This window comes from Rattus norvegicus, chromosome 6, assembly GCF_021556685.1.
Source record: "Rattus norvegicus strain SHRSP/BbbUtx chromosome 6, alternate assembly SHRSP_T2T, whole genome shotgun sequence".
In the NCBI taxonomy this organism is placed as follows: Eukaryota; Metazoa; Chordata; class Mammalia; order Rodentia; family Muridae; genus Rattus; species Rattus norvegicus.
The window spans coordinates 142914442-142941716 of NC_141539.1; the positions used below are offsets into that span (position 1 = coordinate 142914442).

At 44.5% G+C, this 27275-nt stretch overlaps 1 protein-coding gene and 1 long non-coding RNA gene across 16 annotated transcripts in view; one reads left to right on the forward strand and one right to left on the reverse strand.

Annotated features, from left to right (window-relative positions):
- Positions 1-1125: 1125 nt before the first annotated feature.
- LOC134479489 (uncharacterized) lies at positions 1126-3927 on the forward strand. The gene is made up of 2 exons (XR_015623527.1): positions 1126-1227; positions 3046-3927. It is a non-coding gene; the product is annotated as an uncharacterized LOC134479489 (long non-coding RNA).
- A 9952-nt stretch (positions 3928-13879) lies between these two features.
- The window catches only part of Dync2i1 (dynein 2 intermediate chain 1), a 56425-nt gene continuing 43029 nt past the window's right edge, over positions 13880-27275 (reverse strand). For 12 of the 15 annotated variants that reach the window (NM_001433999.1, NM_001433997.1, NM_001433996.1 and 9 more), the window contains 8 exon segments: positions 13880-14221; positions 18861-19084; positions 20410-20541; positions 20718-20817; positions 23916-23976; positions 25495-25546; positions 25944-26005; positions 26104-26217. In NM_001433999.1, the coding sequence (NP_001420928.1) occupies positions 14053-14221; positions 18861-19084; positions 20410-20541; positions 20718-20817; positions 23916-23976; positions 25495-25546; positions 25944-26005; positions 26104-26217 (914 nt within the window). In that variant the 3' untranslated portion in view covers positions 13880-14052. 15 annotated transcript variants of the gene reach the window in all.

The following is a 27275-nucleotide window of genomic DNA, read 5'->3' on the forward strand; positions in this document are numbered from 1 at the left end:
AAAAAAACCTGGCTAGTATAATAAAGGTTTAACAACGGAACCACCATTTATGTCTGGAAGAGATAAACGATCAGTTTTCTCCAATGGAGTGACACTGGGTATCTCACCACCAGTACAGGTCTTGTGTTGTAATTATATAAAAATAAAAACGGTAACGTTTGGTCTCTTACCCTGCTAGGTCCTACACCTCAGTGCCCCAGATATCTGCTAGATATCTTGGCGGAAACACAGCCCAGCCACACACTTTCTTACACTCAAACTCTCACATAAAAGAACACACAACTCAATAATCTTAGATCCAATTGGTAAGATATAATTGCCCACTTAAACATACAAAGCCCAGTACCATCTATCCCTTGCACCTTCTATTTGCCAGGTCTCCAGCTTCTCCTTCTCCCACAACGACTCCTCGCTTCTCCCCTCTTTCCATCTTTTCTTTACTCACTCTCCCAACTATATCAACTCTTCCATGCTTTAGTTTCTCCTTCTCCTACAACGACTCCTAGCTTCTCCCCTCTCTCCATCTCCTGTCTCCTCTAACTCTTCTCAGTTCCCCATCGTGTCTCTAAACTGTTCCTTTCCCTCCTATCTTCATTTCTCCTCTCTCACTCTCTCCCAACTGTTCAATCCTTTTTCCCCTTGCTCAGGTTCTACTGGCTCAACTGTCACCAACTGTCTTCTCTCACCCTATTCTCTGAATCTAATCCCCCTCTCGCTCCTGACTCCTCCCTCTGCCCAAATCTAGCGCTCTTGCCTAGAGAACTCCAAGGCAAACCACAACAATGAGTAGCTGAACAACATACAACAGACTCCATAGTTCTTTTGTGTGCTTTTATTACAGTTTGGTGCTTTGTTTTTTTTTTTCTGTTTCTGTGGGGGTTTTATTTTACTTTTTTGGTTTTGGGGGTAGGTGTTGTTGTATTGGGTTTTCGCTTCTTTTTTGAGGAAAAAAATAATAAAGTTGCGGGGGGGAAGGACCTGGAAAGACTTCGGGGAGGGGACTAATAGTATCAAAATGTGTTTAAATTTAAATTTTGTTTTAAACAATAAAAGAATATAACAAAAATTAAACATCCACTTGTCATATTTTCACCATGTCTTTCGCTCCTCATATTTTCCCTCTAGAGACTTCCACCCAGGTGTTCATAAATAGTCCCTGGTCTTATGAGGATATCTCCAAGATTAAATCTGAATTTTGCTCGTGATTCCAGAATTATCAAGACAATGGTAAGATCAATTCTCTATGGAATCGCCTCACTGGGGTATATTCAGAGGGACCCAGCTCAGCACATCTGCTTCTGAGGAACGGTCAGCACTGGCAACACTAGGTGTGCTTTTCTGAAAGCCCTGTGGTTCCCAGCACTAAACATAGACAATCCACTCAGGGAGGAGCCTGTAAGCAAAAACTCCATGAGCTAAGGACAAGTAATGGGTTTGTTTGTCTTTCCACTTACTTACATGGGTGTAGGGAAGTCTGAGAGGCACACCTAGTTTGTTATGCCCAGCAGTTGTGTCCTGGCTAGTTTTATGTTAACCTCACACAGGCTAGAGTTATCTGAAGGGAGGAAACCTCAGTTAAGAAAACGCCTCCATAGGATCCTACTGTAAGAAATGTCCTTACTTAGTTATTCATGGGGGAGGGTCCACACCATTGTTGATGCTATCTATCCCTTTACTGGTGGTCCTGGGTTCTACTTGAGAGCAGTCAGGGCAAGCCAGGGAGAGTAATCCAGTAAGCAGCACCCCTCCATGGCCTGTGCATCAGCTCCTGCCTCTAGGTTCCTGTCCTGCTTGAGTTCCTGCCCTCACTGCCTTTAATGAGTTAATGCACAGAACTGTGAGTGAAATAAAGCTTTTCCTCCCCAGCTTGCTTTTGGTCATGGTGTTTCATCACAGCAATAGTAACCCTACCTAAGACAAGTGGCTAAGGGACCCATGAGTCAACATCTGTTTTCTTTATAATGGAGGAGGAAATGGCTACTTCTTAACAGTAGTGTAAGGATAGAGCAGGAGCCTCCGTGGGCTTCCACACATCACTGGAAAGCAGTCATTGCTGTTCTGAGGCCAGGAGAAATGTCAGAGATGCCTCATGCCCTAGTTGCTTTCTTCTGTATGCAGTGTTCTCTGTCTTTTGTGGTGAGCTGGCTTCAGGGCTTTTGCATGCTCCTGGGCTTGCTCTGTCCTCAACTGTGCACTCATGGGAGACAGGGGAGCTATGATGTCACGTCCCACAAACCGGACATGTGCTGGTGGCCTCCCTGCACAATTCCTCACCACTTACGCTGACCGCAAGAATGAATCCAATGAAGGGAATTAGCCTGCCGTTCTTGGCCAGATGTATTCCGAAAGCGTTTTCAGGAATTTTGTTTGTGAATTCTCACAAGAAAACCAGAGGAGGTAGTAGCCCCTCCCACTTAGCTCCTACACAGTTGGAGAGTTGGGTGTATTTAAAAACCCAAGCACTTGAACTATCTAGTGTGTGAAGTTTAGATGCAGACAAGAGCAGAACTTACCACACACCAGAAACAGACCCGTGGATGGCATGAGATAAGCTACAGTTCAGGCAGCACTCTCAAGCCAGCAGGGGGCGATAAACAGAAGAGAATTCCAACCAAGAATCCACAGACTATCAGAAACAACCACACTCCCGACTGAGTCAACTGAGACCCAAGACTCCAGATAGGACAACATGGAGTAGCATGGGGCCAAAGAGTCTGGTACAGCAGTCTCTTGCTGCTTCTCAGTCCCAGTTCTGAGGTTCGGACACTTCTGGAATCAAGGTACAGAGGTGTGGTATTCACTAACAGGCTTGGGTAGGCCTTCTGCTGAGCTAAGCTTTAGTCCTCTACATCTGACCCATCACACAGTAAAGCATTGTTATTGAACAGTCTGGAAGCATCTTCAGTCTGAAGCACTAAAATTTATGCAAGTGACTGGCTGTGTAGGGCACATAGTACAACTACAGGAAGTAGACGGTTCTCAACGAATCTCACAAAAAAAAGTCACAGGGTTTTTTTTTTTTGTTTGTTTGTTTGTTTGTTTTAGGATGAAAGGGATATATGGCATGTTACGATGAGGGAGCATCTCTTTTCCACTGAATGAGCGAGAGCTAATGGCTACCCAAGGGGCTTCACTCCCCAGGAACCATGGAAACATTTGAGGAGCTACACCAAAGGCTCCTGGTGCTGCTGACGCTTGCTCGGCCACTCTGTACGAATTCCAGAAGGCACTGAGACAGAAGAAGAATGTTCCCTGGGAACAAGAATTCAGAATCCCTCCAAGGACAGGCCTAGATCTTTCTGGGAGGAATGTTGAGATCTAGTCTTGGGGTGGCTGTGGATATTAGGTTTGGGAAAACAGAGGACAAAATGAAACCTTCGCTCTGACAGCACAGGACAAGGTGCTGATGGAAGATGTACGACTCCTGTGAAAGTCTCATTTGACCCCCAAAGGGGTTGAGACCCACAGGTTGAGAACAGACACTGTAGCTGTTGGGGTTTAAATCTCAGCCTGCGTCCAGACAGAACACACCAAGACAACATGGTTCCTCGTGGAGAGGTTTAATGAGAGAAGAAGAATGGAAGAGGGGAGAAGTAAACGCCAGCCGTGAGCACGTGGGGGGGGTGGATAGGGAGAGAAGGGACAAAGGGGAAGAGCAGGGAATAGAGGAGAACAAAGGACAAGAGAGGAATAAGAAAGAGCAAGGAGGGCAAGCAGCCCCCTGTATAACCAGGCACACCTGGTTGTTGCTCGGCAACCATGGGAGCATCCCTGGCTGTTGCTGGGTAGCCGTGGAGGTGGAGCTCAGACAGAATACCAACAGTAGCCATTTCTAGTTTTCTTGTTTTGTTTAGGGATTACCTGGAAGACCTTGTTAATCTTCAATAAATGAAAGTTCTACATTCCCGATATATGAGATTAAAACCACCAATAAAGCTGCGTGTGTCCAGTGTTTATCTCAGAATGGAGTACATGTTAATACTTCTTGAAATGGTGGGAACGCACACTTGTATGTGGAATCTCACCAATCAAGAGCCACTGACATAGAATCATTTAGGAATCCCACGGCACGGGCCAAATTTGACAAGCTAAGTATGAATGCGGTCTATTCCAATTTTACTGGAACATTCTCAAGCAGCTTTGACCACAATGCTCACCATGCCTGCTGAAGCCTCCAAGTCCCCTAGGCAACACCAGAGCTAGGACCTACCAAGCATGTTTATTTCCAAGTCTGACCTTCAACCTCCAGAGAGCCAGCCCTCTGCTTGCGGCGTCTCAGGGGATAGTGTTTAGACTGCAATCACCACAGACTTCATAGGTCATCAGCTCCAGCGGGAACTGGGCAGGGTATGGGAGACCTGTGGGGAACTCAGGGCCGTGTCCCATGGAAACTATTCAAACGTTTATAAAACACTGCAAAGGTCAAACAAAATACTTCTGTAGGCAGGTCCTCTGATTTATGCTGGAGTTCGCTTACCCACCCACGCCAAAAGGCCAGGACAATTTCTTACCCGTCTTTGGTTCCCCAACCTTCAGCTCAGTACCTACTCATAGCACATTCAAGAAAAAGTGTTTAGCAGACAGGGCCGAGGAGGAAATGGAGTATTATCCCTCAGCTGAGAATACAAGGCTTATTCCTCAGGTACTCAGTGAACGGCTTTCTATGGCAGGGCCTATTAACCCAACTGGACGTGGGGCACTGGTCAGGCTGGACAGTGAAGCTGGGACAGGGTAAGTAGATCCACATGAATGCATTTCTTCTGGAGAGCCACTCAAAGGTCCACTGCTTCAAGAGAAACTGGGTATCTGGGACTTGGTCTGGGCAGATGCGCCAGGGAGTTTAAGGAAACATGTTTCATTGGGTCCTAAGCAATGAGGTCCCTGCTATTATGCAATGATCTCTTTCCTATGAAGATTTAAAGAGAGACAGTCTAAAACCACCTTTTCAAAAGTGTACACTCTAAACAAGACCCCAGAGAGTAACTAATTCTCTGTTCTCATCCTGTCTTCAAAGATCACCCTCTGCCCCAAATTCAGCCAATCCATCATGAACTGTCTCTTTAGAATGAAGACTTAGGCATCTTGCAGCTCAGAACACCCAGTGAGTGTCCTGTGAGGAAAGAGGTGGCTTTCAGAAAACATGATTCAGGCATGGGTGGAGCCCATGTAAGAAAGAGGAGCAGTGTCACCAAGAAGGCCAGATGTCTTAACAAAAGCAGACTGAACAACTTCCATCAATAGGTTTACTACACGGATCTGCTACGCTCGTTTTATTTTTATAGATGCATACATATTTCTACATCTAAAAGATACTAAAATGCACTAATACGAAACATTTATCCTTGGGTGCCAATGCTGTTCTTTTCTCTCACTTTTAAGTTCTCTATATTATTGGCAGAATAAGAAATTATCCAATTATCTCCATTGTGAAACTACAACGCTTACAATTTAAAAAATAAAGCAAAACTTAATGGAATAATGTAGTGACCTGCTTTTAATAAGCTCTTAATGCGTAAGGGTTTCATTCAAGAAAGAGCGTGAGCATTTTTATTATTGTATAGCTTTAGGTAGTGCCATCGTGTTTATTCTAGCCACCGTGAGAAAGTATTCAGTTAAGCAGAGGTGGCTCAGTTCAGGCCAATTCAGTGAGGCATTTCCTGAGGACTGAACCAGGCAAGGTCAGACACACGAAAGTGTATGTCCCACGTCTCACCTGAGGAAGGAGGACCCTGAGGGACTGAGCAGTGCCACAATCACTGAAGGCAATGGCCTCTGGACTCAGGGCCTGGACTCAAAGCCTTGGAAGTCCTGAGATGGGAGCTAGAGGGACAGATGAGGGCCAGAATGTGCTCCTGGTTCAAAAGCTGCTCAGGAAGATCCTCCTGTCAGGAGGGAGAATCCTAGAAGAACACCAACACTTGGCATTAAAAAGGTGTAAACTGCTTCTTTACAATAGGGATTTACAAACCCTGTTTTAACAATTCAAAAGCCCCACCCCCCAGCCCCGTGGGAAAAACTTAAGGCATCTCAGAAAAGTTCAAGTTCTGTGGATTAAAGACTGAAATGTAAGATCTGAAACTATGAAGCTACCAGGAAAGGACACTGGGGAAATGTTTCAGGTCGATGGAGTGGGCACAGAGTTTCTGGATAAGAGCCCGGGAAACAAGAGCAAAAATAGACACAGGATTACATCAAACCACGAAAGCTTCTTTACTGCAAAAGAAACAATCAACAGAGTGAAGAGGCAGCCTACATGGTGGGAAGAAACTGTTGTAAAATGGTCACCCATCAAAGAATAACTTGAAGAGAATACATGGAACTCACACAATGGCAGTAAAAGGTGACGGTGATGACCCTACTAAAATTGGGCAATAGACTTAAACATCTCTCAAAAGAAAATACGTACAGATAGCCAGTGGATATATTTAAACACACACACACACACACACACACACACACACACACACACACAAACTTCACTAGTCATCAGGGAAATGAAATCAAAACCATGAGATGTCACCCCAATCCAGTTAGGCTAACCTCTATCAAAAAAAATTAAAAATAAAAAGAGGCAGTGAGAATGGAAGCTGAAGGGAAGCCGACAACCATGTACATTCACGTATCCAGCATCGAAAACTATGGCAGATCCTTCAAAGTATCAGAAGTACTACTAGAACAGAGATGTCCAGCTCCTTGAAAGCTCTCTGCATGTCTCAGTGCTCCTGAGATGCTCGGTTTCACAGGTGTGGGCCAGGTCCTGATCACTAACACACAACCGATAAAAACGGTGCTCATCAGTGGGTAGCATGGGCAAGGAACAAGCCCACCTGGACCTCCTTTGACCCAGTTTCCGTGCCACCTGCTGCTGCTCTACTGTCTGTGCTTCCCTGTTGACACCAGCTGTCCCTGTGGCAACTGGAATGAGTTATAAGAACCCAGGGAATGAAGATCTGGCCTTATGCATGGACGTGCTGCTCACTACATGGTACCATCCACAGGTTCTGCCTCATACAGACACATCTGCTTCCCATACAAACACATCTGACACCATGCGTGCCGTGAATGGATGGCAGTGGTCCTGGTCTTTCCAGGTCATCAGTGCTCTGGAAATGCAGACAGGGGATTTTCCTGTGGCATTTGACAGCTATTACAGCACAGTGTCAACCCCTAGGGTCAGCACCCACTCCCTGAACACAGCATCCAGAGATGGGACACGCCGACACACTGTGCTTCAGAGAACATCGTGGATTTGAATGTGATCAAAATAAAGATTCCAAAGGCACATCTCCAGCTCTCAATTTGCAGGACAACAGAACTTGGGAAAGCGCTGTGCTCAAAAGCAGTTACCCTGTAAAATTCTGTTTTCTAGATGACAGAGCGGTGAGTAGCTTTTGACACTTGTCAAGGGTGGGAAACTTTCTAAACAGGTTGTTTGCTATCTTGAACAACTTGCTTCCCTCACGTTTTCCCACAAGGTGTGGGAGTGGGTGAGCTTTTAGGAAGAGCTCAACAGGCAAAGCTTAGACTCTCAAGGGTGCCTCCAAGAGCAGAGTGTATGCTCCACATCCTCTGCAGTGACGGCAAACTGCTCTGAGCTATTGTTGCAATACCCAGGACCCCTTCCTGCTGTTGAGTTCAAGGGCTAGCCCCACTTTTCAAGCATCTCCATTAGCCATTAGCCCCAAATGACCACCTGTGTGTGCCAGCTGGCTGCTGGACTGAGCAGGTGGTCGTGGTGTGCGTCCTTCACAACAGAGGGAGATCAGAGGGGGGCAAGGACCCGGCAAGTGCTTTGGCTTCCTCCTCCTGGTCTTTCAGTAGACACACTTTCCTGACCTGCACAGCAGCACTGCTGGGCAATTATAGTATGGTGAGGACGCAGCTTGAGAATTTAAACAGAAACTGTTGCAAAAACAAAAAAAACAACAAAAAAGAAAAAAAATGTAATGGGGCCTGCAAGATGGCTCAGTGAGTAAAGGCTAGTTCAATAGGAGAAAATTGACTCTCATAACTGCCTTCTGCCTTTCATACACATGCTAGGGCATGCACACTTGCATATATTTGGGTACACTCACACACACCACATACATAAATAAATGAATGCAAAAATAGTTTTAATTATAAAAAGATTTATTTCTCAGTTCTGAGGGCATGAAGTCCAAGCTGAATGCTGGGTGACTTGGTAGCTGGTGAAGGCTGTCTTCATGTCCTGACAGCAGCGTCTACTTAATGTCACTCATATGGAAATGAGTATAGGGTCGTCCACTGGTATATGGTGAACCTACCTGGCACCATATCCTTAAAGAGAACTGACAATCCCTCCCCTAGCAGCCACCTGCTGTGAATAACTGCCCAGCTAGGAGCAGGGGCCTGTGGGTCCCTCTAATGTTCATGTGTCATGTGGCTTGTTGTTGTGAGGGCCATGTGGAGGTGACCACAGCCTCTGTGCATTCATAAGTGCAGTGGTCTTCTCACGTCCAGAAGAGTGTGTCTCACCAAGCTCTGACTCTTCTAGTCTTTCTGCCTCCTCTTCTGTGACGTTCCCTGAGCCTTGGGGAGGAGGTATGATACAAACGTCCCATTTATGGGTAAGTAAAGACTGGAGCTTTTCGAAAAGAACACTTGTGCTCCTCCTCTAGCTGTCAAGACTACTGAGACAACGATGCTCAAGGAATTGATATCCCATGTTGACCAAGGGAAAGGAATGAAGCCTGATGCCAGCAAGAGGACCACCTTGCTTCCCTAAGAGAGACTTCACAAGGTTCCAACAACTTGTCAGACCACCACTTGCAGGAGATACAGGGGCTGAGACAATGGTAGGTAAAACCACACCATAACTAGGACTCCTTAGTGTTATTATATGTGTGCGTGCATGTACCACTATTTAAGCCTCACGTCAGGACCACAAAGATGGATTTAGCTAGAGGCTTTCTGAAAGCCCCATTTGGCACATGACCACATGTAGTGTGTCTCCTTGTCTAGTGGGTGTCCGCTGAGACTCAGTGACTCTAAGCTGCCTCCAGATACCCAGCACTAACACAGCCTCCCTAGAAAAAATGTTGTGCTAAGAGGCAGGCAGGCATTTTGGCTATTTGACTTTGACACATATAAAAAGAAAATCTTTTTAAAAATAAAAATGTTTCCGCTGTTTGATCAATGTGGAGAATCCTCTCTTTGGTTATTACTGCGAGAGTTTTTAAGCATACTGCTTCTGGCTGTGTTTGGAATCAAGCATTCAGGCATAAGTGTAGAGAAGTAGGCTGGCCAGAGTTTAGGCTGCTGCTGCTGCCCCCTTGTGCCTGACATGCCACACTGCATGATGCTTTTACAAATGGACTTTTGTCTCCTGTTCAATAGCTTCTCGGTTGTGAATGGATAAGGAACCAATTGATACGGTGCTATCAGTAAGGTTCCCTCAGGATAAGCTCAATGGAGCCAGGACATGTACCTTCAATCATCAGAAACCACCCAGACCAAAGCCTGGAGAGACAGCATCTGTAGACTTGGTGCCATGCTGGATGCCCTGAGGCCTATGATGAACATCCCTTTAGATCTAAGGCGCCCACAGAAGCTGGTGACAACAGGAACTGCTGGGAGGGAAACAACTCTACCAGAACCTTCACACCATCTCCACAGGACACTGTGCAGCTGGTGGAGTGAGAGGGGCCTAGAAACTGCACATGTCAGACACCCCTAGCCTCACCAACAGGCCTGTGCTTCAAACAAGTCCTGTTCTGTGAGGCAGGGCTCACCAAGATGCTAAGCAGAATGTTAAAGAGACTCTACATCCAGCCAAGATCACAGTGAGGATGTAAACATGGCGAAGCACCCCAAGCTGAGTCAGCCTCATGCTTGGGTTTGCTCTTCTCTCAAACTACAATCTAAGAGTGCTGCATACTCCCAGCCAGTGGGGGTTTTCTGATATACAACTGCTGGCTAGTGTGGTTATCTTCTGCCTGTCACTGTACCAAATGTTCTAAGCAAAGTATTCAAAAAAGAAACCATATTTTCCATAGTTGGTACTCTAGTGCGGCTCTTTCACCCTTCATGTACCCAGGATTCTTTCTGACAAGTTTATAAATTGGAGTGTCCAATTATAAATTATTATAGATGATTGCTGGCTGGGATCTAATCCATAAGCGAGTGGAGCACTCTGCCTCCCTGGGATATACAGATGTTAGCCAGGGGAAGCTGAACAGGAGGCGGAGCTGATTTTCCATTTATTTTCCTAAGCTGTTATGGGATACCGTTTGGGTTTTTGTTGTTATCGGTGGTGAGAGGCTGCACTGAGTAGGGCAATCACACTTTGGTTTCATTCTGCAAGAGTGTTGCCAACCTTCGGGAGAGAAGTTGGCCATTACTGGAGGCCAAGAGAGCCCACTTCGATGAAGTGGAGGGGACAATACATTGGGTTGTCGTCCCCAGAGAAAAGAGGCCTCTTTTCCTTCCTCTGTCATCTCGGCATTTCTGTGTAATTCACAGGACACTTGGCTGTGGAGCCTGAGAAGGGAACATTCGGACACTGTGGGAGTGGAGGCTGCCAATACTGGGGGAAGAACAGTCTCTCACCCTGCACACACTCAGCACATGGCTCTAGGTCACAGACAGTGTAGGTCACAGACAGCGTAGGTCACAGACAGCGTAGGTCACAGACAGTGTAAGAGGTCACAGACAGTGTAAGAGGTCACAGACAGTGTAGGAGGTCACAGACAGTGTAGGAGATTACAGACAGTGTAGGAGGTCACAGACAGTGTAGGAGGTCACAGACAGTGTAGGTCACAGACAGTGTAGGTCACAGACAGTGTAGGTCACAGACAGTGTAGGTCACAGACTTTCTAGGTCACAGACAGTGTAGGTCACAGACAGTCTAGGTCACAGAAAGCCTAGGTCACAGACAGCCTAGGTCACAGACAGTCTAGGTCACAGACAGTCTAGGTCACAGACAGTCTAGGTCACATTCAGCCTAGGTCACAGACAGTCTAGGTCACATTCAGCCTAGGTCACATTCAGTCTAGGTCACAGACAGTCTAGGTCACAGACAGTCTAGGTCACAGACAGTCTAGGTCACAAACAGTGCTACCTCGAAGGCAGTGCCTCAAATATACACAGACTTCCAGAGGGCCACACAGCCACTACGTGCTGGCCCTCCTTGTTAGGTCTTTTCTGACCATCATTTCTCCTCCTGTGATGCCAGTCAACCTAAACAGCCCTGGGGGACAAAGGAACAAACAAACGAAGAAACCAACTGAAGGTTTTTGATCTTCCCTATCCACACTAAAAATAATCCTCATACAGTGCTACACTTGGGTCATGAAACTCAAAAGTGCCACATAACCAGGAAGCAAACCAGGCAGCACAGAGTCAGACGGAGGCGACTGTCAAGCACTGCGATTGTCTAAGACTCACAGACATCGAGAAACAGAGGAAATCCAGACATAAGAACACTGACTCCAGCTTGGGAAGGAAACCTATATAAACACTCCAGACCAGTACTGAGCCCAGTGCCTCACCTCACTCCCACATCTGTGACTGACTCTCGAGTTTATGAAGCTACAGAGAGGAGATTCCAGTCCCTTGTTCAACAAGGGTTGGCTAAACATCCACTCACTCAGTGGCACTGCGCCAATCACACAAACATGCCCTCTGCCCACACATTCTTGCAGCCCTCCCTTTCTGCTAAGCAGTGCTATACAACGTGTTCTATCTCTGCGGCTGGCCACTGCTCCTTGTGATTCAGTGACCAGTATGACGGGACAAAGACAGTGCCACCTTGTGGAGAGAAACCAGACAACTACAGCAATACCTGACTAGGTCTGTATGTGCATGCTGTGTGTGTATCTGTGCATGCCTCCATGTATGTATGTCCTGTGCATGTGCTTATGTGTCATGTGCACATGTACATACTGAGACAAGCCTCTCTGAACTATTCTGTCATTTCTGTGATAATGAATGAGCTCCAAGTCAGCACAATGAAAAAAAGAAGCAAAGATGTTGCTGGGGGTAGTTACACCAGGATGGGATGCTGGGGTAGTTACACCAGGATGGGATGCTGGGGTAGTTACACCAGGATGGGATGCTGGGGCAGTAGTTACACCAGGATGGGATGCTGGGGCAGTAGTTACACCAGGATGGGATGCTGGGGCAGTAGTTACACCAGGATGGGATGCTGGGGCAGTAGTTACACCAGGATGAGATGCTGGGGTAGTTACACCAGGATGAGATGCTGGGGTAGTTACACCAGGATGAGATGCTGGGGGTAGTTACACCAGGATGAGATGCTGGGGTAGTTACACCAGGATGGGATGCTGGGGTAGTTACACCAGGATGGGATGCTGGGGCAGGAGTAGTTACACCAGGATGGGATGCTGGGGTAGTTACACCAGGATGAGATGCTGGGGGTAGTTACACCAGGATGAGATGCTGGGGGTAGTTACACCAGGATGAGATGCTGGGGGTAGTTACACCAGGATGAGATGCTGGGGGTAGTTACACCAGGATGAGATCCTGGGGTAGTTACACCAGGATGAGATGCTGGGGTAGTTACACCAGGATGAGATGCTGGGGCAGGAGTAGTTACACCAGGATGGGATGCTGGGGTAGTTACACAAGGATGAGATGCAGGGGCAGGAGTAGTTACACAAGGATGGGATGCTGGGAGTAGTTACACAAGGATGGGATGCTGGGGTAGTTACACCAGGATGAGATGCTGGGGTAGTTATACCAGGATGGGATTCTGGGGGTAGTTACACAAGAATGAGATGCTGGTGTAGTTACACCAGGATGAGATGCAGGGGCAGGAGTAGTTACACAAGGATGGGATGCTGGGAGTAGTTACACAAGGATGGGATTCTGGGGGTAGTTACACAAGAATGAGATGCTGGTGTAGTTACACCAGGATGAGATGCAGGGGCAGGAGTAGTTACACAAGGATGAGATGCTGGGAGTAGTTACACCAGGATGAGATGCTGGGGGTAGTAACGCAAGGATGAACTGAAAAAGAACATCAGAGTTTATAGTCTCTGGGAAATAAGGATATATTTCCATGGGATCAGATGCAGGCTGCAGAGTTTTCCAGCCACCATCTAGGTCCAAGACATTGCAGTTCTGGTGGGGAAAGTACAGAAAGAGCTTTAAATACGCTGCCTGTGTTCCCTACAGGTCTACTGGCAAGACCCAGGGAGTTTTCCCAGGAGCTCGCCCTCAGACTCTCTGGTGTGGCTTGACGTGTGTGGTCTTCCAATCCAGAAACTGACATTGAGCCACAAGGCGATGGTATTAGGAGATAACAGTCTAAGGAGAACCTTGGACTCCTAACCTGAACTCCCAGCCCTGAACTCCCAGCCCTGGTCTCCCCCTCCTGGGACTCCTACCCTGGACTCCTAGCCTTGGACTTCTAGCATCTCCAATTGTGAGAAACAAAACCATAAACAAAATGAATGTTGTGAACCGGTGCTGACAAACTGCTACAACAGCACAAATGAATTAGTTAAGTCCCTACTACTCCATGCTCAAGAGAATTTATTTACTTGTATTATTTCTATATGAGGGTGGTTTTCATGCTAAATCACACAGTAAAATGTGTCTGGCTCAATTCTATGAGTGCCATTCAAAGCACACCAAAAGCTAGTGTTGGAGAAACCTTAGAAACAGAAGGCTGGTGGTGGTCGTCTCCCAAGTGAGATACACGTACATCACTTTATGCCTGGCTAAGAAAACAGTCCATCCAAGTACTTCTCATGGTGGACTGTTTAAAATCCAATAATAAATGTGACAGTATTTTTAAATCGTTCCAAAAATAACTGGAAACACTCTTGGAAGAGCTTTTGGGACATCACTCGATATTCCCCTTGAAGTTTAGTATACACTAAAATGTTCACTGTTTCCATTAAAAATAGTGATTTATTTCCTGGGAATACCAAAGCACTGCTCTTCTAAAGCAAATTATGTACAGAATATACACACTCTATGTACACAAAGTCACATAGACACAGAGTGAAGGGATCCATCTGTAATCAAGGCTCATGTACCCATCATTCTCCTGACATTAGGTCTTCATTTCTGAAGAAGCAGATGCAGCTGGCTATGCTCATCTGCTGCCGGGGTGGTCCACCGCCTCTTCAGGTTCTGGATGTCGACTGTACCAGAGGTCCTGGCCAACACCAGGGCCACAAAGCTACCACTGGTCTTCTCGGGTTCCCCCACGATAGTCATGGCCACAAGCCTATTGGCAAAAGAGAACGTGAACTGGGAAGTCAGTATACAAGTGTATGACTTTCTGTTACCAGAGTACATATCTATATTCAAGGGACATATGAAAAAGAATGGGAACTAGAAAACATTAATACAAAATACTTGAACAAAAATAAGTATATGAAAGTCTGTTTTTTTTTTTGACTTTTTTTTCTTTTTTTTTTTTTTATTAACTTGAGTATTTCTTATATACATTTCAAGTGTTATTCCCTTTCCCGGTTTCCGGACAAACATCACCCTCCCCCCTCCCCTTCCTTATGGGTGTTCCCCTCCCAAACCTCCCCCCATTGCCACCCTCCCCGCATAGTCTAGTTCACTGGGGGTTCAGTCTTAGCAGGACCCAGGGCTTCCCCTTCCACTGGTGCTCTTACTAGGATATTCATTGCTACCTATGGGGACAGAGTCCAGGGTCAGTCCATGTATAGTCTTTAGGTAGTGGCTTAGTCCCTGGAAGCTCTGGTTGCTTGACATTGTTGTACTTTTGGGGTCTCGAGCACCTTCAAGCTCTTCCAGTTCTTTCTCTGATTCCTTCAACGGGGGACCTATTCTCAGTTCAGTGGTTTGCTGCTGGCATTCGCCTCTGTATTTGCTGTATTCTGGCTGTGTCTCTCAGGAGCGATCTACATCCGGCTCCTGTCGGTCTGCACTTCTTTGCTTCATCCATCTTGTCTAATTGGGTGGCTGTATATGTATGGGCCACCTGTGGGGCAGGCTCTGAATGGGTGTTCCTTCAGTCTCTGTTTTAATCTTTGCCTCTCCCTTCCCTGCCAAGGGTATTCTTTTTCCTCATTTAAAGAAGGAGTGAAGCATTCACATTTTGATCATCCGTCTTGAGTTTCCTTTGTTCTAGGCATCTAGGGTAATTCAAGCCTTTGGGCTAATAGCCACTTATCAATGAGTGCATACCATGTATGTCTTTCTGTGAGTGGGTTAGCTCACTCAGGATGATATTTTCCAGTTCCAACCATTTGCCTACGAATTTCATAAACTCGTTGTTTTTGATAGCTGAGTAATATTCCATTGTGTAGATGTACCACATTTTCTGTATCCATTCCTCTGTTGAAGGGCATCTGGGTTCTTTCCAGTATGAAAGTCTGTTAAACACAATTTTCTACACCAGGGATCTGTTGACTGGTAGATCCATGAAGGCAGTTCACAGGATGTATAGCTGTAGATGCCTTCTACCACTCCACAGGAGGGTACTATTGCCCATCTGACGTTCCTCCCTGCCCTTGGGAATCAACACCCTACAACAATGGAGGTTTCAAACTGCTCAGAAGGCCTCTCGGCCACACATGCAGTGGGATGACCTCTAGTGTGGGGGTTTCCCAGCATCTCAGGCCACCAGTCTCAAACATGGAAGAATAAATGTCAAAGTGCACAAATCCATTCTCCCGCTGAGGCCCACCCTGAGCCCAGGCCCTCCACAGTTATACTCTCCTGTGAGCAGCCCGTCCCACCATGTGTTGACCCCTGTGTGCCCTCTGAATGCCATTTCCCTACCATGCTGAGCAGTGTTTCAGAAATATAACCTGAAGGGAAGTTTACCCCTACTTAGATCCTTCCCAGCCAGCAGAAGTGTCTGACCCTTCTGCCATGGCCTTCCCAGGACTCTTGGCAGACTTTCTAGATGTAAAATGTGTTCATATGTGACCCACAGGTTACAGCGATTGATTGATTGATTGACTGATTGATTGGCTTTTTAAGTTTCTTTTCAGAGCTCCTATGCAGCACAGATTGCTCTCTAATCCCTGACTGATTAGAGGAGGACCGACTGATCTTCCTCCCACTTCAGTCTCCCACATACTGGGGTAATGGGCCTGAGCTGCCATGCTCAGATGTTGATACAGTTTTTGTTTCCTTTTCTTTTATGATGAAGTAGGGTTGTGTAGCCCAAGTTATTCAGGAATTCCCTATGAGCCCAAACTGGCCTCACATTTGTAATCCCCCTGCCTCAGATTTTCAAGTGCTAGGATTACATACATGCCACTATAGGAAATTCTGTTGATGGATGTTTAATTAGAACAATAACAATTTACCCACCACTAGAACTAAGTAAATGTGATTCCTATTTATTTCAGATCTTAATATATCCTTTACATTCTATCAAACATCCAACATATTTTTGGTCACTTTTATACTCCTCTTTCCTTTTCAAAGAGCAATGTAATTTCTTCCTAAACTTCAGTTGAACTGATCAACCAAGGAGGGAAGAAGGGAAAAGGAGGGGAATTGCTAAAGCTAAGGTCCACTTGAGAAATCAACAAGATGGCTCAGCCAGTAACAGCACTTGCTACCAGGCCTGATGACCCAAGTTCTGTTCCTGGCTCCTACATGGTAGGGGCAGAGAACTGAATCCCACAAGTTGTCATCTCACCTCCACATGAGCACCATAGCATGTACAATTGTGCACACACATAAATAAATGTTAACAAGTGTTTAAACAAGTGTCAGTGACAATTTACATGTTTTGAAATTCACATCAACAGGTTTCATTCACATACAGGTGGGAAGGGTGCTTGGGGACTGGAGACTGTGTGACCTATGCCTCATGTGCCCTGTCATCTTCGAGACACCTTGAAGGAATACGCTGTAGATCACTCATGCTGAATCTGTCAGACACTCACAGAAACTGTTTCTTCCACAATGACAGTGATGGGGACTATTACACTACTCTCCTATCCACTGTGTTATCTGATGCTAGGTATAAGACAACTGCATTTTAAAGTGATTTTCACAGTATTGCTTAATGACCAGCAAGAAGGAAGCCAATGTAAAACAGAATAGGATGCCTATGACAGGCCAGTATGGGACAACTGAAGCAGAGCACACTTGGGTGGAGATCTTGGAGACCAAGGACAGAAAGGAACACTGTGTATATTTCAATTTGACTACGAACTAAAACTACTGTCAGAAGTACTCTGCCTATATAATACACATGACCGTGGTGTTACACTACTGTCAGAAGTACTCTGCCGGGGTTGGGGATTTAGCTCAGTGGTAGAGCGCTTGCCTAGGAAGCGCAAGGCCCTGGGTTCGGTCCCCAGCTCCGAAAAAAAGAACCAAAAAAAAAAAAAAAGAAGTACTCTGCCTATATAATACACATGACCGTGGTGTTACACTACTGTCAGAAGTACTCTGCCTATATAATACACATGACCATGGTGTTACACTACTGTCAGAAGTATTCTGCCTATATAATACACATGACCGTGGTGTTACACTACTTTCAGAAGTACTCTAACTATATTATACACATGACCCGTGGTGTTACACTACTGTCAGAAGTATTCTGATTATATAATACACATGACCGTGGTGTTACACTACTGTCAGAAGTATTCTGACTATATAATACAAATGACCGTGGTGTTACACTACTGTCAGAAGTACTCTGACTATATAATACACATGACCGTGGTGTTACACTACTGTCAGAAGTACTCTGACTATATAATACACATGACCGTGGTGTTACACTACTGTCAGAAGTACTCTGCCTATATAATACACATGACCGTGGTGTTACACTACTGTCAGAAGTATTCTGACTATATAATACAAATGACCGTGGTGTTAAACTACTGTCAGAAGTACTCTAACTATATTATACACATGACCGTGGTATTACACTACTGTCAGAAGTACTCTGACTATATAATACAAATGATCGTGGTGTTACACTACTGTCAGAAGTACTCTAACTATATTATACACATGACCGTGGTGTTAAACTACCGTCAGAAGTACTCTGCCTATATAATACAAATGACCGTGGTATTACACTACTGTCAGAAGTACTCTGCCTATATAATACACATGACCGTGGTGTTAAACTACTGTCAGAAGTACTCTGCCTATATAATACACATGACCGTGGTGTTAAACTACTGTCAGAAGTACTCTGCCTATATAATACACATGACCGTGGTGTTAAACTACTGTCAGAAGTACTCTGACTATATAATACACATGACCGTGGTGTTAAACTACTGTCAGAAGTACTCTGACTATATTATACACATGACCGTGGTGTTACACTACTGTCAGAAGTACTCTGCCTATATAATACACATGACCGTGGTGTTACACTACTGTCAGAAGTATTCTGATTATATAATACACATGACCGTGGTGTTACACTACTGTCAGAAGTACTCTAACTATATTATACACATGACCGTGGTATTACACTACTGTCAGAAGTACTCTGACTATATAATACACATGACCGTGGTATTACACTACTGTCAGAAGTACTCTGACTATATAATACACATGACCGTGGTGTTACACTACTGTCAGAAGTACTCTGACTATATAATACACATGACCGTGGTGTTACACTACTGTCAGAAGTACTCTGCCTATATAATACACATGACCGTGGTGTTACACTACTGTCAGAAGTACTCTGACTATATAATACAAATGATCGTGGTGTTACACTACTGTCAGAAGTACTCTGCCTATATAATACACATGACCGTGGTGTTACACTACTGTCAGAAGTACTCTGCCTATATAATACACATGATCGTGGTGTTGAATGTAAACTTAAATCTGTGATTTAAGAAGGGCAAAGATGAGGCTGACTGGCCTGTACTCACTTATCTGGAGAGATGGGCTGCTGGGCCACAGGACCCAGGTCATTCTCAAGAAGATCCCAAACATAGATCCTAGACGCATCATCCTGGACCAGGAACACAGCGGGCCTTGTCGGGGACCACTGCAGACTGGTGACAGAGCGGCCACTGGTGCTGTTGTCCCACTGCATGATGGGCCTCTCAGACGTCAGCTGGTGTAGCCTGATGCTTCCATCGGAACAGCCAGCCTGCAATTGGGATGTGGAAACCCTACTTTTCTTTCGTTTAAATGAGATCTTACCACCCAGGAAAGGTTTCAGAGCGTTTGTACAGTAACATTTTGGCTCACTCTTGTTTTCTGAGCATAAAGACATTAAACCTACCCTCACACTTGAAATGATAGGGTGGGGTCCCTCTGGGTATCAGAGGAGGAGAAGGGGAGAGGGGAGGGAGGAAGGATTGTGGAAGGGGGTGAGTGGGAGAGGAGATTGGGTGGGATGTAAAGTGAGTAAATAGAAAATTAAAAATTAAAAAAACCCTATCCTGACACACAGTGAGCGAGTGTGAGGGACTGGGCATCGGCTGTCAGTGCACTGGAAACGTTTCCATTGGAAACCTAAGTGCGTGTTTAAGAGCTGAGTGCCACTGACTGCAGCACAGCAGCACAGGTGCGGAGCTGGCTTCATGGGTGCAGGGCCACCTTCTTAACCAGCTGGACCTGTAGTGACTGCATGGTTATGTGTTTCCTTTGGACTGAAACTCTCATAAAACAAAACTTAGGTGGTTTAGTGAACGATCAAATTATTAACCTAGAAAGAGAAGATTAATTCTTCCTTACTCTTTAATTCTTCCCATGCTTGGAAAAAGATACATTTGTATAAAATTATAAGAATCTAATTCTAAAGTAAAATGACAACAGAGACACATTTTAGACCCTAATTTCATATAAATAACAAAATCATACTGGGAAGAGGGGCCAGAGTGAAAGTGAATAATCTCTGATCCCGACGTCTGGGTGTGCAACTTGGCTCAGACACCAAGGTCTTAAGTACTGAAAACGGGCTTCTCTGCATGAGGTGTTAAAAGTTCTGTACGTCCTGAGACTGCACACTCTGGCGGGCAGATGGTAAACCACTGCTATGTTGTGAACATAGTTTGTCCCCACTGATTCATGTGCTAGAGACTTAGTCCTCAAAATCACAGTGTTAAGAGACAGTGACATGTAAGGGAATAAATCGAATGAAAGGTAATTGGGTCAGGGGCTTGTGGCCCTCAGAAAGGAATGATGACTATTTTGTGGGACTGGATTAGTTGCCATGAGAGTTGGTTGACCATGGGTATCTTCCTTTTAAATTCTATAATACCCTGTATTTCTTACATGAGTTAAATTTGAATCAATTTGATTTAGTTTTCTGTTAATAATACTCTGTGTCTCATTTTTAGCTGACTGAGGTCCAACTAATGATTAATTTGTAAACCACTAAGAGACCAGAACTTTCTAAATTTTCTACTGAATCACAATGTTATGTTACCCCAAAAAGTAAATAATATCACCAAAAAGTGACTTTCTTACCAAGAATACTGTTTCTTCGAACGGTGAAAAATCAATCACGTTAACTTTTATTGGTCTGACACCATGTTGCTGAGGTTTGAACACCTTGGGAGAGACTCTCCAATCTTGCCTGGTACTGTGACTTATAAGTCCCTAGTTGTTCCATGAACACCAAGAATAGCCAAAGAAAGGTATTAGACACAAGACTGGACAAGACAATAGTCAAGAAACAATTTTCAGATATATGAAAAGCAAACAGTAAGTCACTCTGATGTAACAATATTTATCAGGTAAAGCTAGGTAGAAAGGATAAAATGTAAACGACTAACCATGTCGGTGCCAACGACGAAGTGATTAGGATCCGAAGGCAGGAATTTGACACTCAGTGTCTGTGTGGACCCCCACAGTTCACCATCTTTATGAGAAAGACTGAAAATAAATGGCAGAGATAAACACATGGCTTTTGCCAAACCCGGAAGATGACTATGCCCTGCACTCGCTTAGCTGTGCCATACTCCAGCCAATGAGCAGCAGTGCCTATCACAGGTCCTCCAATGAGCAGCAGCTCCTATCACAGGTCCTCCAATGAGCAGCAGCGCCTATCACAGGTCCTCCAATGAGCAGCAGCTCCTATCACAGGTCCTCCAATGAGGAGCCGCTCCTATCACACTGCCCCCAGTGAGGAGCCGCTCCTACCAGGCTGCCTCCATGGCTTTATCTATTCTGTTTCTTATTCCTTTTTCTGGTATTACACACTTGATTGGTTCTGCAGATCCACCATCTTGTTACTATCTAAGTACTCATTGCTGAAAAATTTAGAAATTACAATATTGCTTCTAAACATGATTGCCAACAGGTCCGATACTGAGACAAGGTGAGTGAGTATTGACCAATGAGTTCCACCGTGATGACAGTTCTAATGAGGTGCACCATTTCCCTACGCTTCCGGCAGGTGAGCATATGAACTCATCTTTTGCAGATGTCTTGTTGAAATCCCTTAATCTCTAGCTTCCCAGCAGGCAGATGCCCTTATGTCTCAAGATCACTGGGACTCGGATGTTCACATCCCAAACTAGCAGGTTCCTGAGCCTACATCAAACTTGAGGTTTCCAGTTCTTCCAAGTACCCATTTTCCCTCAGCTAGGGGTAAAACTTTCTAAATGTCCCTCACACTACAGAGGCAGTGAATTCTGGAGTCCTGTGCACGGGTCTCAGTTTTAGATCTACTATGGGGCAAGCCCAACGCATCTAAGATTGCACAGGGCTTGAGTCACAGGTAATGGTAAAGGCCTAATGACCTGGCTGAGCACCAGGTTCCAATTGTACTCTTCGATGCACGGCAGGTTCTCCACACCCACGCTCTTCTTCATTCAGGCTGCTTCTGTGGTCTCTAAACTAGTTTCCTTGATTCCGGTCTCCTTCCTGTATTCCAAACTCAAATTTTTCCAAGTTGATTATCCTATATCATGAAAAATAACATTCCACTTCTTCAGAGTAAGACCTTGCCCGCTTCAAGCCACTGTCTAGATTGTCATCACAGAAGCAGACATGTCAAGGCCAGCCCAACTCACCCCACCTTTCTCAAGTTCGCACTGGCAGGTATCTCTAAGTACAAGCATATTTGTCTTAGAATCATGACTCCTGTACTAAGCTTTGATCTTTTAAGGATCAATCCCAGTGATTATGTCATAATTAATGTTCTATTGCTGTGAGGAGAAATCATGACCACAGCAACTCTTACTAAAGTGAGCTTTTAATTGGAAACTTGCTTACATTTTAAAAGATCAGTGCATGATCATCATGGAACGAGGCAGACAGACATGATGCTGAAGCAGTAGCTCAGATTTTTACATCAGATAGAGACAAAGACACTGGGCCTAGCATGGGCTTTTGGAATCTCAGAGCCCATCCTAGTGACATAATTCCTCCAACAAGGCCACATCTCCAAATCCTTCTCAAATAATTCCACTTCCTGGTGACTAAACATTCAAGTATATGAGCCTATGGGAAGTTATTCGAACCACCACATATCACTTCCTCAAAAAGCTCCCATTTCATTCTAGACTCAACCAATCCCCTCCTTCAAGCTCCCACATGCCTATGATCATGCTACCAACAGATCATTCTCATAACTACACACATAAGGAACGTCCTTCTTCACTGGCATGCTTGTTGGGATCACTGAGGACAAAATGGCTATGGCACCCAGGACATCCATAGTCCACAACTGGCAGAAGAGGGGACAAAGACCTGGTGTGTAATTCGGGCTGCCAGTTTACCCCAGGTAGGGAGGCTACTAAGTTAGAACTCTCTTTATAATCCAGTCTTCCTCTTCTCCTCCTTTCCCACAGATCTTGTAGAAACACACCTATGACTTCTTAAGAGAAAACATGTCATCAAATACACTACTATTTCACTTTGAAGAGTATATAATCAGTCCTGGAAGATGTTAATTTCTGGAGGAAATTAAAATTAAAAAATAAAAACAATGCATGGCATGAAGAGAGAAAGTCTACAGTAGAAAAGAGTCTTACTGAAGCCCAGCAGATGTGTGATGCACACAAGGGCAGGCAGTAGCCTGAACAGCGTGCATGGTTGCCTCTGTAACATATCTGATGACTTTAACTAATTTACTTTATATTTATATAATTAAATACTTTATATTTATATATTAAGTAAATATAATTATTTACTATAATTACATTTGTCGAGTAAGTTGATTTGAAATCTCTTAAGCATACTTGTATTCACTATATTCTGTATAATGATGATGACACAGGCACCAAGAGTTTTCAAGAATAATTAATTCACATGCTAACTGTCAGCTTCGAGTATAGGATTAGATATGTCTTTAGAAACCAAGGTGGAATACATAAATACTACTAATACTGGAACATTCTTTAAGAATCTGTACTTCATATTAAGTTCCACAAGTAAAAGCAGAAATAAAATTTTGTTTATTGGTTGGTATTCTGTTTACTTGTTTATTTGAGACAGGTTCTCATATGAGCAAGCTGGCTTCCAACTCACTGTATAACCAAGGACAGCCTTGACCTCTTGATCCTTGTGCTTCTACCTACCAGATGCTAGGATTACAGGTGTGTCTCGCTAGACGTGTAAATTTATGAATAACATTTTTTTTTCGGAGCTGGGGACCGAACCCAGGGCCTTGCGCTCGCTAGGCAAGCGCTCTACCGCTGAGCTAAATCCCCAACCCCATGAATAACATTTATTTCAGTGTTTCCAGTTCCTAAAACTTAATTTGATCAAGTTGAACTAACTTTAAGTCTAAATTAAAACTGGATGAAAATCAGTCAAGTACTATTAATTTATAAGCTAAAAAAAATTTCATGAATACATATTAGGTCTATATCTAAAACCTCTGTTACATTGGCTTATTACTAACTATTCACATAGCAAAAACTGAATGTAAGGAACTGGGTCCTCATTACAAAAACAGCATGCATTTCACAGGAGCAATGTCGTTCAGGGATGAGGGAGGCGTTTAAGCCCCATGGGAGTCTCACCTGTGGCCCAGTTGGATTACAGTACTGTGCACCAACTTGATCCTCCCTCCAGGTATCAGACCTAGAATCAGACGAACAGAAACATGCACACCTCTTAGTGTGAATCAAATCTATCTACAGTTGTCAGGATTCACTCTTTTTTATACTGGTTAAGTATCTATAACCAGAAGGAATGCCAAAATATAAATGACAAGCAGGACTCCCTCTAAGTCTAGTTGAGGTACCTGTGCCTTGGCTAAAGAGGAGAGTCAAGAATTTGCAGGTTGTTATCAGAAATCCCCACGTTTTCAGACTGGTGAGAATGGTGGGTATCATAAGTACTGAATACTAAGTTAAAAAGCCAGCCCTGTGTGTAAATACCCAAGGCACCTGTCATTCAAAGCCATTCTTGGAAACCTTCCAGGTTTTGCTGAATCGCTACAAGTGTCCCAAACTCCTCCAGCCTCAGTTTCTCTTCATCAGCTTCTCTAACTTCTGCTCCAGCATCATGGCACTCCAGCTCACAGGCCTGGCTTTATTTCCCATCCCTTCCTTTGCTCTCCTCAGATGCTCTGCTAAATGTCTGTCCTAATGCTACTCTCCCTTTGGTATATTACTGCAGTGAGAAGAATTAGAGATCTATAAAGTTGAAACCCAAACCCTAGGCAAGGTACTATCCAGAACTTTGAGCGCAGCTGAATTAAAACCATGTAAGAATATATTCAACTCACTGCTAGAAAGGGCAGCTTCAAGAACACTGCATGACCTGCTCTTATATCCATCACATGGTAATGGTGCTGTCACAGAGATGGCAGACCTACAGATCAGTCTAGCCTAGTCTCAACCACAGCCACAGTCAATCTGATTTGAATGGAACTTCAACAAGAAGTGACCAGCATTGGCTTGGTGAGGAACCTTCTTCTGAATCTGGGGACCTTACTAAGCCAGTGTAAATCTGGGGGATACACCTTTGACACAAATAAGATGAGAGGAGACTTTGCCATTAGAGAACTAGAGAAGGGATTAGGAATTCAGAGTAAGAAAGCTAACTTTAAAGTAAAGACAAACTACACCACAGCATCTAATGGGACTGAATTGCCTGAGGCTTCTTAGAACTGAAAGCCATACCCAGTGGTCTGAAAGCAGAAAACCAAGGGAGAACCTAGCATGTTTCCCTATCTCTCTTGCTCTACATAGGGCATTCTGATTCCCACTGCATGTGGCCTGAGGACAGCCAAACTTGGTACACTCATGTGCACTAGGTAAATCCAAAGGCACAAAAGAGAGCCCCAGATGAAGGAGGACATGTGCCATGGGAACCTAAAGTATTCTGAAAAGGAAAGAAGACAGTTGCCTGAGAATGCCAGCTCTGAGCAGAGCTTAGGACACCTACAGAAAGGAACATGGAGTCAGACATCATTCAAGCACTCCAGCTAATGAGATGTCCATCCAGCAGCTGAGAAAGTATACAACATACAACTCTGACCTCTGTTTTTTTCAGGTTGCCAATTACTTATTTTCCATAGCAGGTGTTTGTATCTTTAATCTCTATTCATTTTAGCAAACAATAGTTAATATTAATTTTTACTTCAATAGTTACCTAAATCACTCATTGAACCTGAGATATCTGCTTTTGGTAATTCAACAACCACCTAAAAACAGAATATTGAAAAATGAATACTGATACATTTTAAACTATGAAACAATCTATACAAAGCATAGCTTTAATAAAATAACATGCTACATTAGATCCTAAAAAATATAACTGCTTCATAAAAAAGACTAATCATTTGTTTTAGTAGTGACTTAAACGTATTCATTATTTTATCTTAGTATTCTCCCCTCAGTAACCTCATTAATAGCTCTCTGTACAAGTCCTGACATAACCTCTAGCACTGATGTCTTGTTAAATCTTCCTTACAAATTCCCAAAGGTCAAAGGACAGGAAACTTCCTACCCCTTCAGAGAACAGAGGGTCTTACTGCCTCCTCCCTCCTGGGTTCACTCTGCTGTCTGTAGGGCTGTGTGGCCCCAATGCTTCCTACTTACCCATACATTGAGAACCCCACTCTCATCCAGGGAAGCGATGTGAAATGACAAGCCTGCCATTTCTAATGAGAGCAGAAACAAACGAAGAAAAGTGGCTTTAGTAAGCACAACCTTTGCATGACTACTGCAGAAGAGATCATGGGTGCGAGGGATCTTATACCTTCTTGAGTAGAAAAGGGTGAAAGCACAAAGCTCTGTTTTTTGTAGGCAGATGTGGCAACCGGCTCTATGGCTTGAAGAGGGCTTCGGTGGTTCACCGATGTGAGGATTCCATCTATGGATGAAAGATTCACAGCACCCACTGTAAGTCTCACATCTTAGCAATGAAATCAGCATTACAGCTAATCTAGGGAAGCTTCCAGGTCTAAAGACCTACAACTGTCTCCTTAAGTCACGAGACTCACATAGGCCACACGTCAAGATCCATGTCCATGATTTTTAGCATCTCTAGCAAACAGTGACTCCAATCTTAAACCACTTGTAAGAGGAAGAGCAAGAAATGAATACTAAAGCTTGTGCTATTCAAAAGCCATTACATCACTGAGGAAACACGTATACAGAGTAAGAAGGAAATCAAAATACTCCATGAATACTAAGATAAAATAATGACCAAGAGCATTGTGACAATGAGAAACTTAAGTAGGCACTCCAGAAAGAGAGGACATGATTCTGGGCCTAGAATTCTCCAGAAAGGCTGGTGAAGAAAGGGGTTTACAAGAGGGCCGTCAGGAAGTGCTCTTCGTGGGCAACTTATAAGGAAAGAGAACGGCAAAGACTGGGAACTCAGCAGTGCCGGCCAGAGCATGAGACCAAGCTCTCTTCAACAGGCACAGAGCCACGATCACAAGTACTGCCCCACACGAATGGATGCAAAGAGCAGCCTACGGAATGCTGGGAATCAGAGATTCAAATCCCACACACAGCTACAGCCGGAAGAAATTAAGGAAATCAAAGCACTTTCAGGTGTGACTATTCTCACACTGCCCCGCCACATCCCTGAGAAAAGCACAGAGCAGAAGACAGTCGCCCCATAGAACAAAATCTCTGCAGACTGCTTCAGCAATGTACTTAGACAACAAACGAGAAAGCTCCTGAAATCAAACCCCCACACAGAAACTGGAAAGAAAAAGAAAGCGTTGTACTGAACTTGGGAAAAAGCAAATAAAAAGACATTACAGAGCTCCCAAGGGGGAACTTCCCACGGGATGTGAAGGATCCCTCTTCTTACAGGAGCTCCATCGTTTCACACTCCTGAGTTCTGCTGATATTTAGACAGCAAAAGGGAACAAAGGGAGTATTTTCACGGAGTGCTTTATGTGCAGTCAGTCAGTC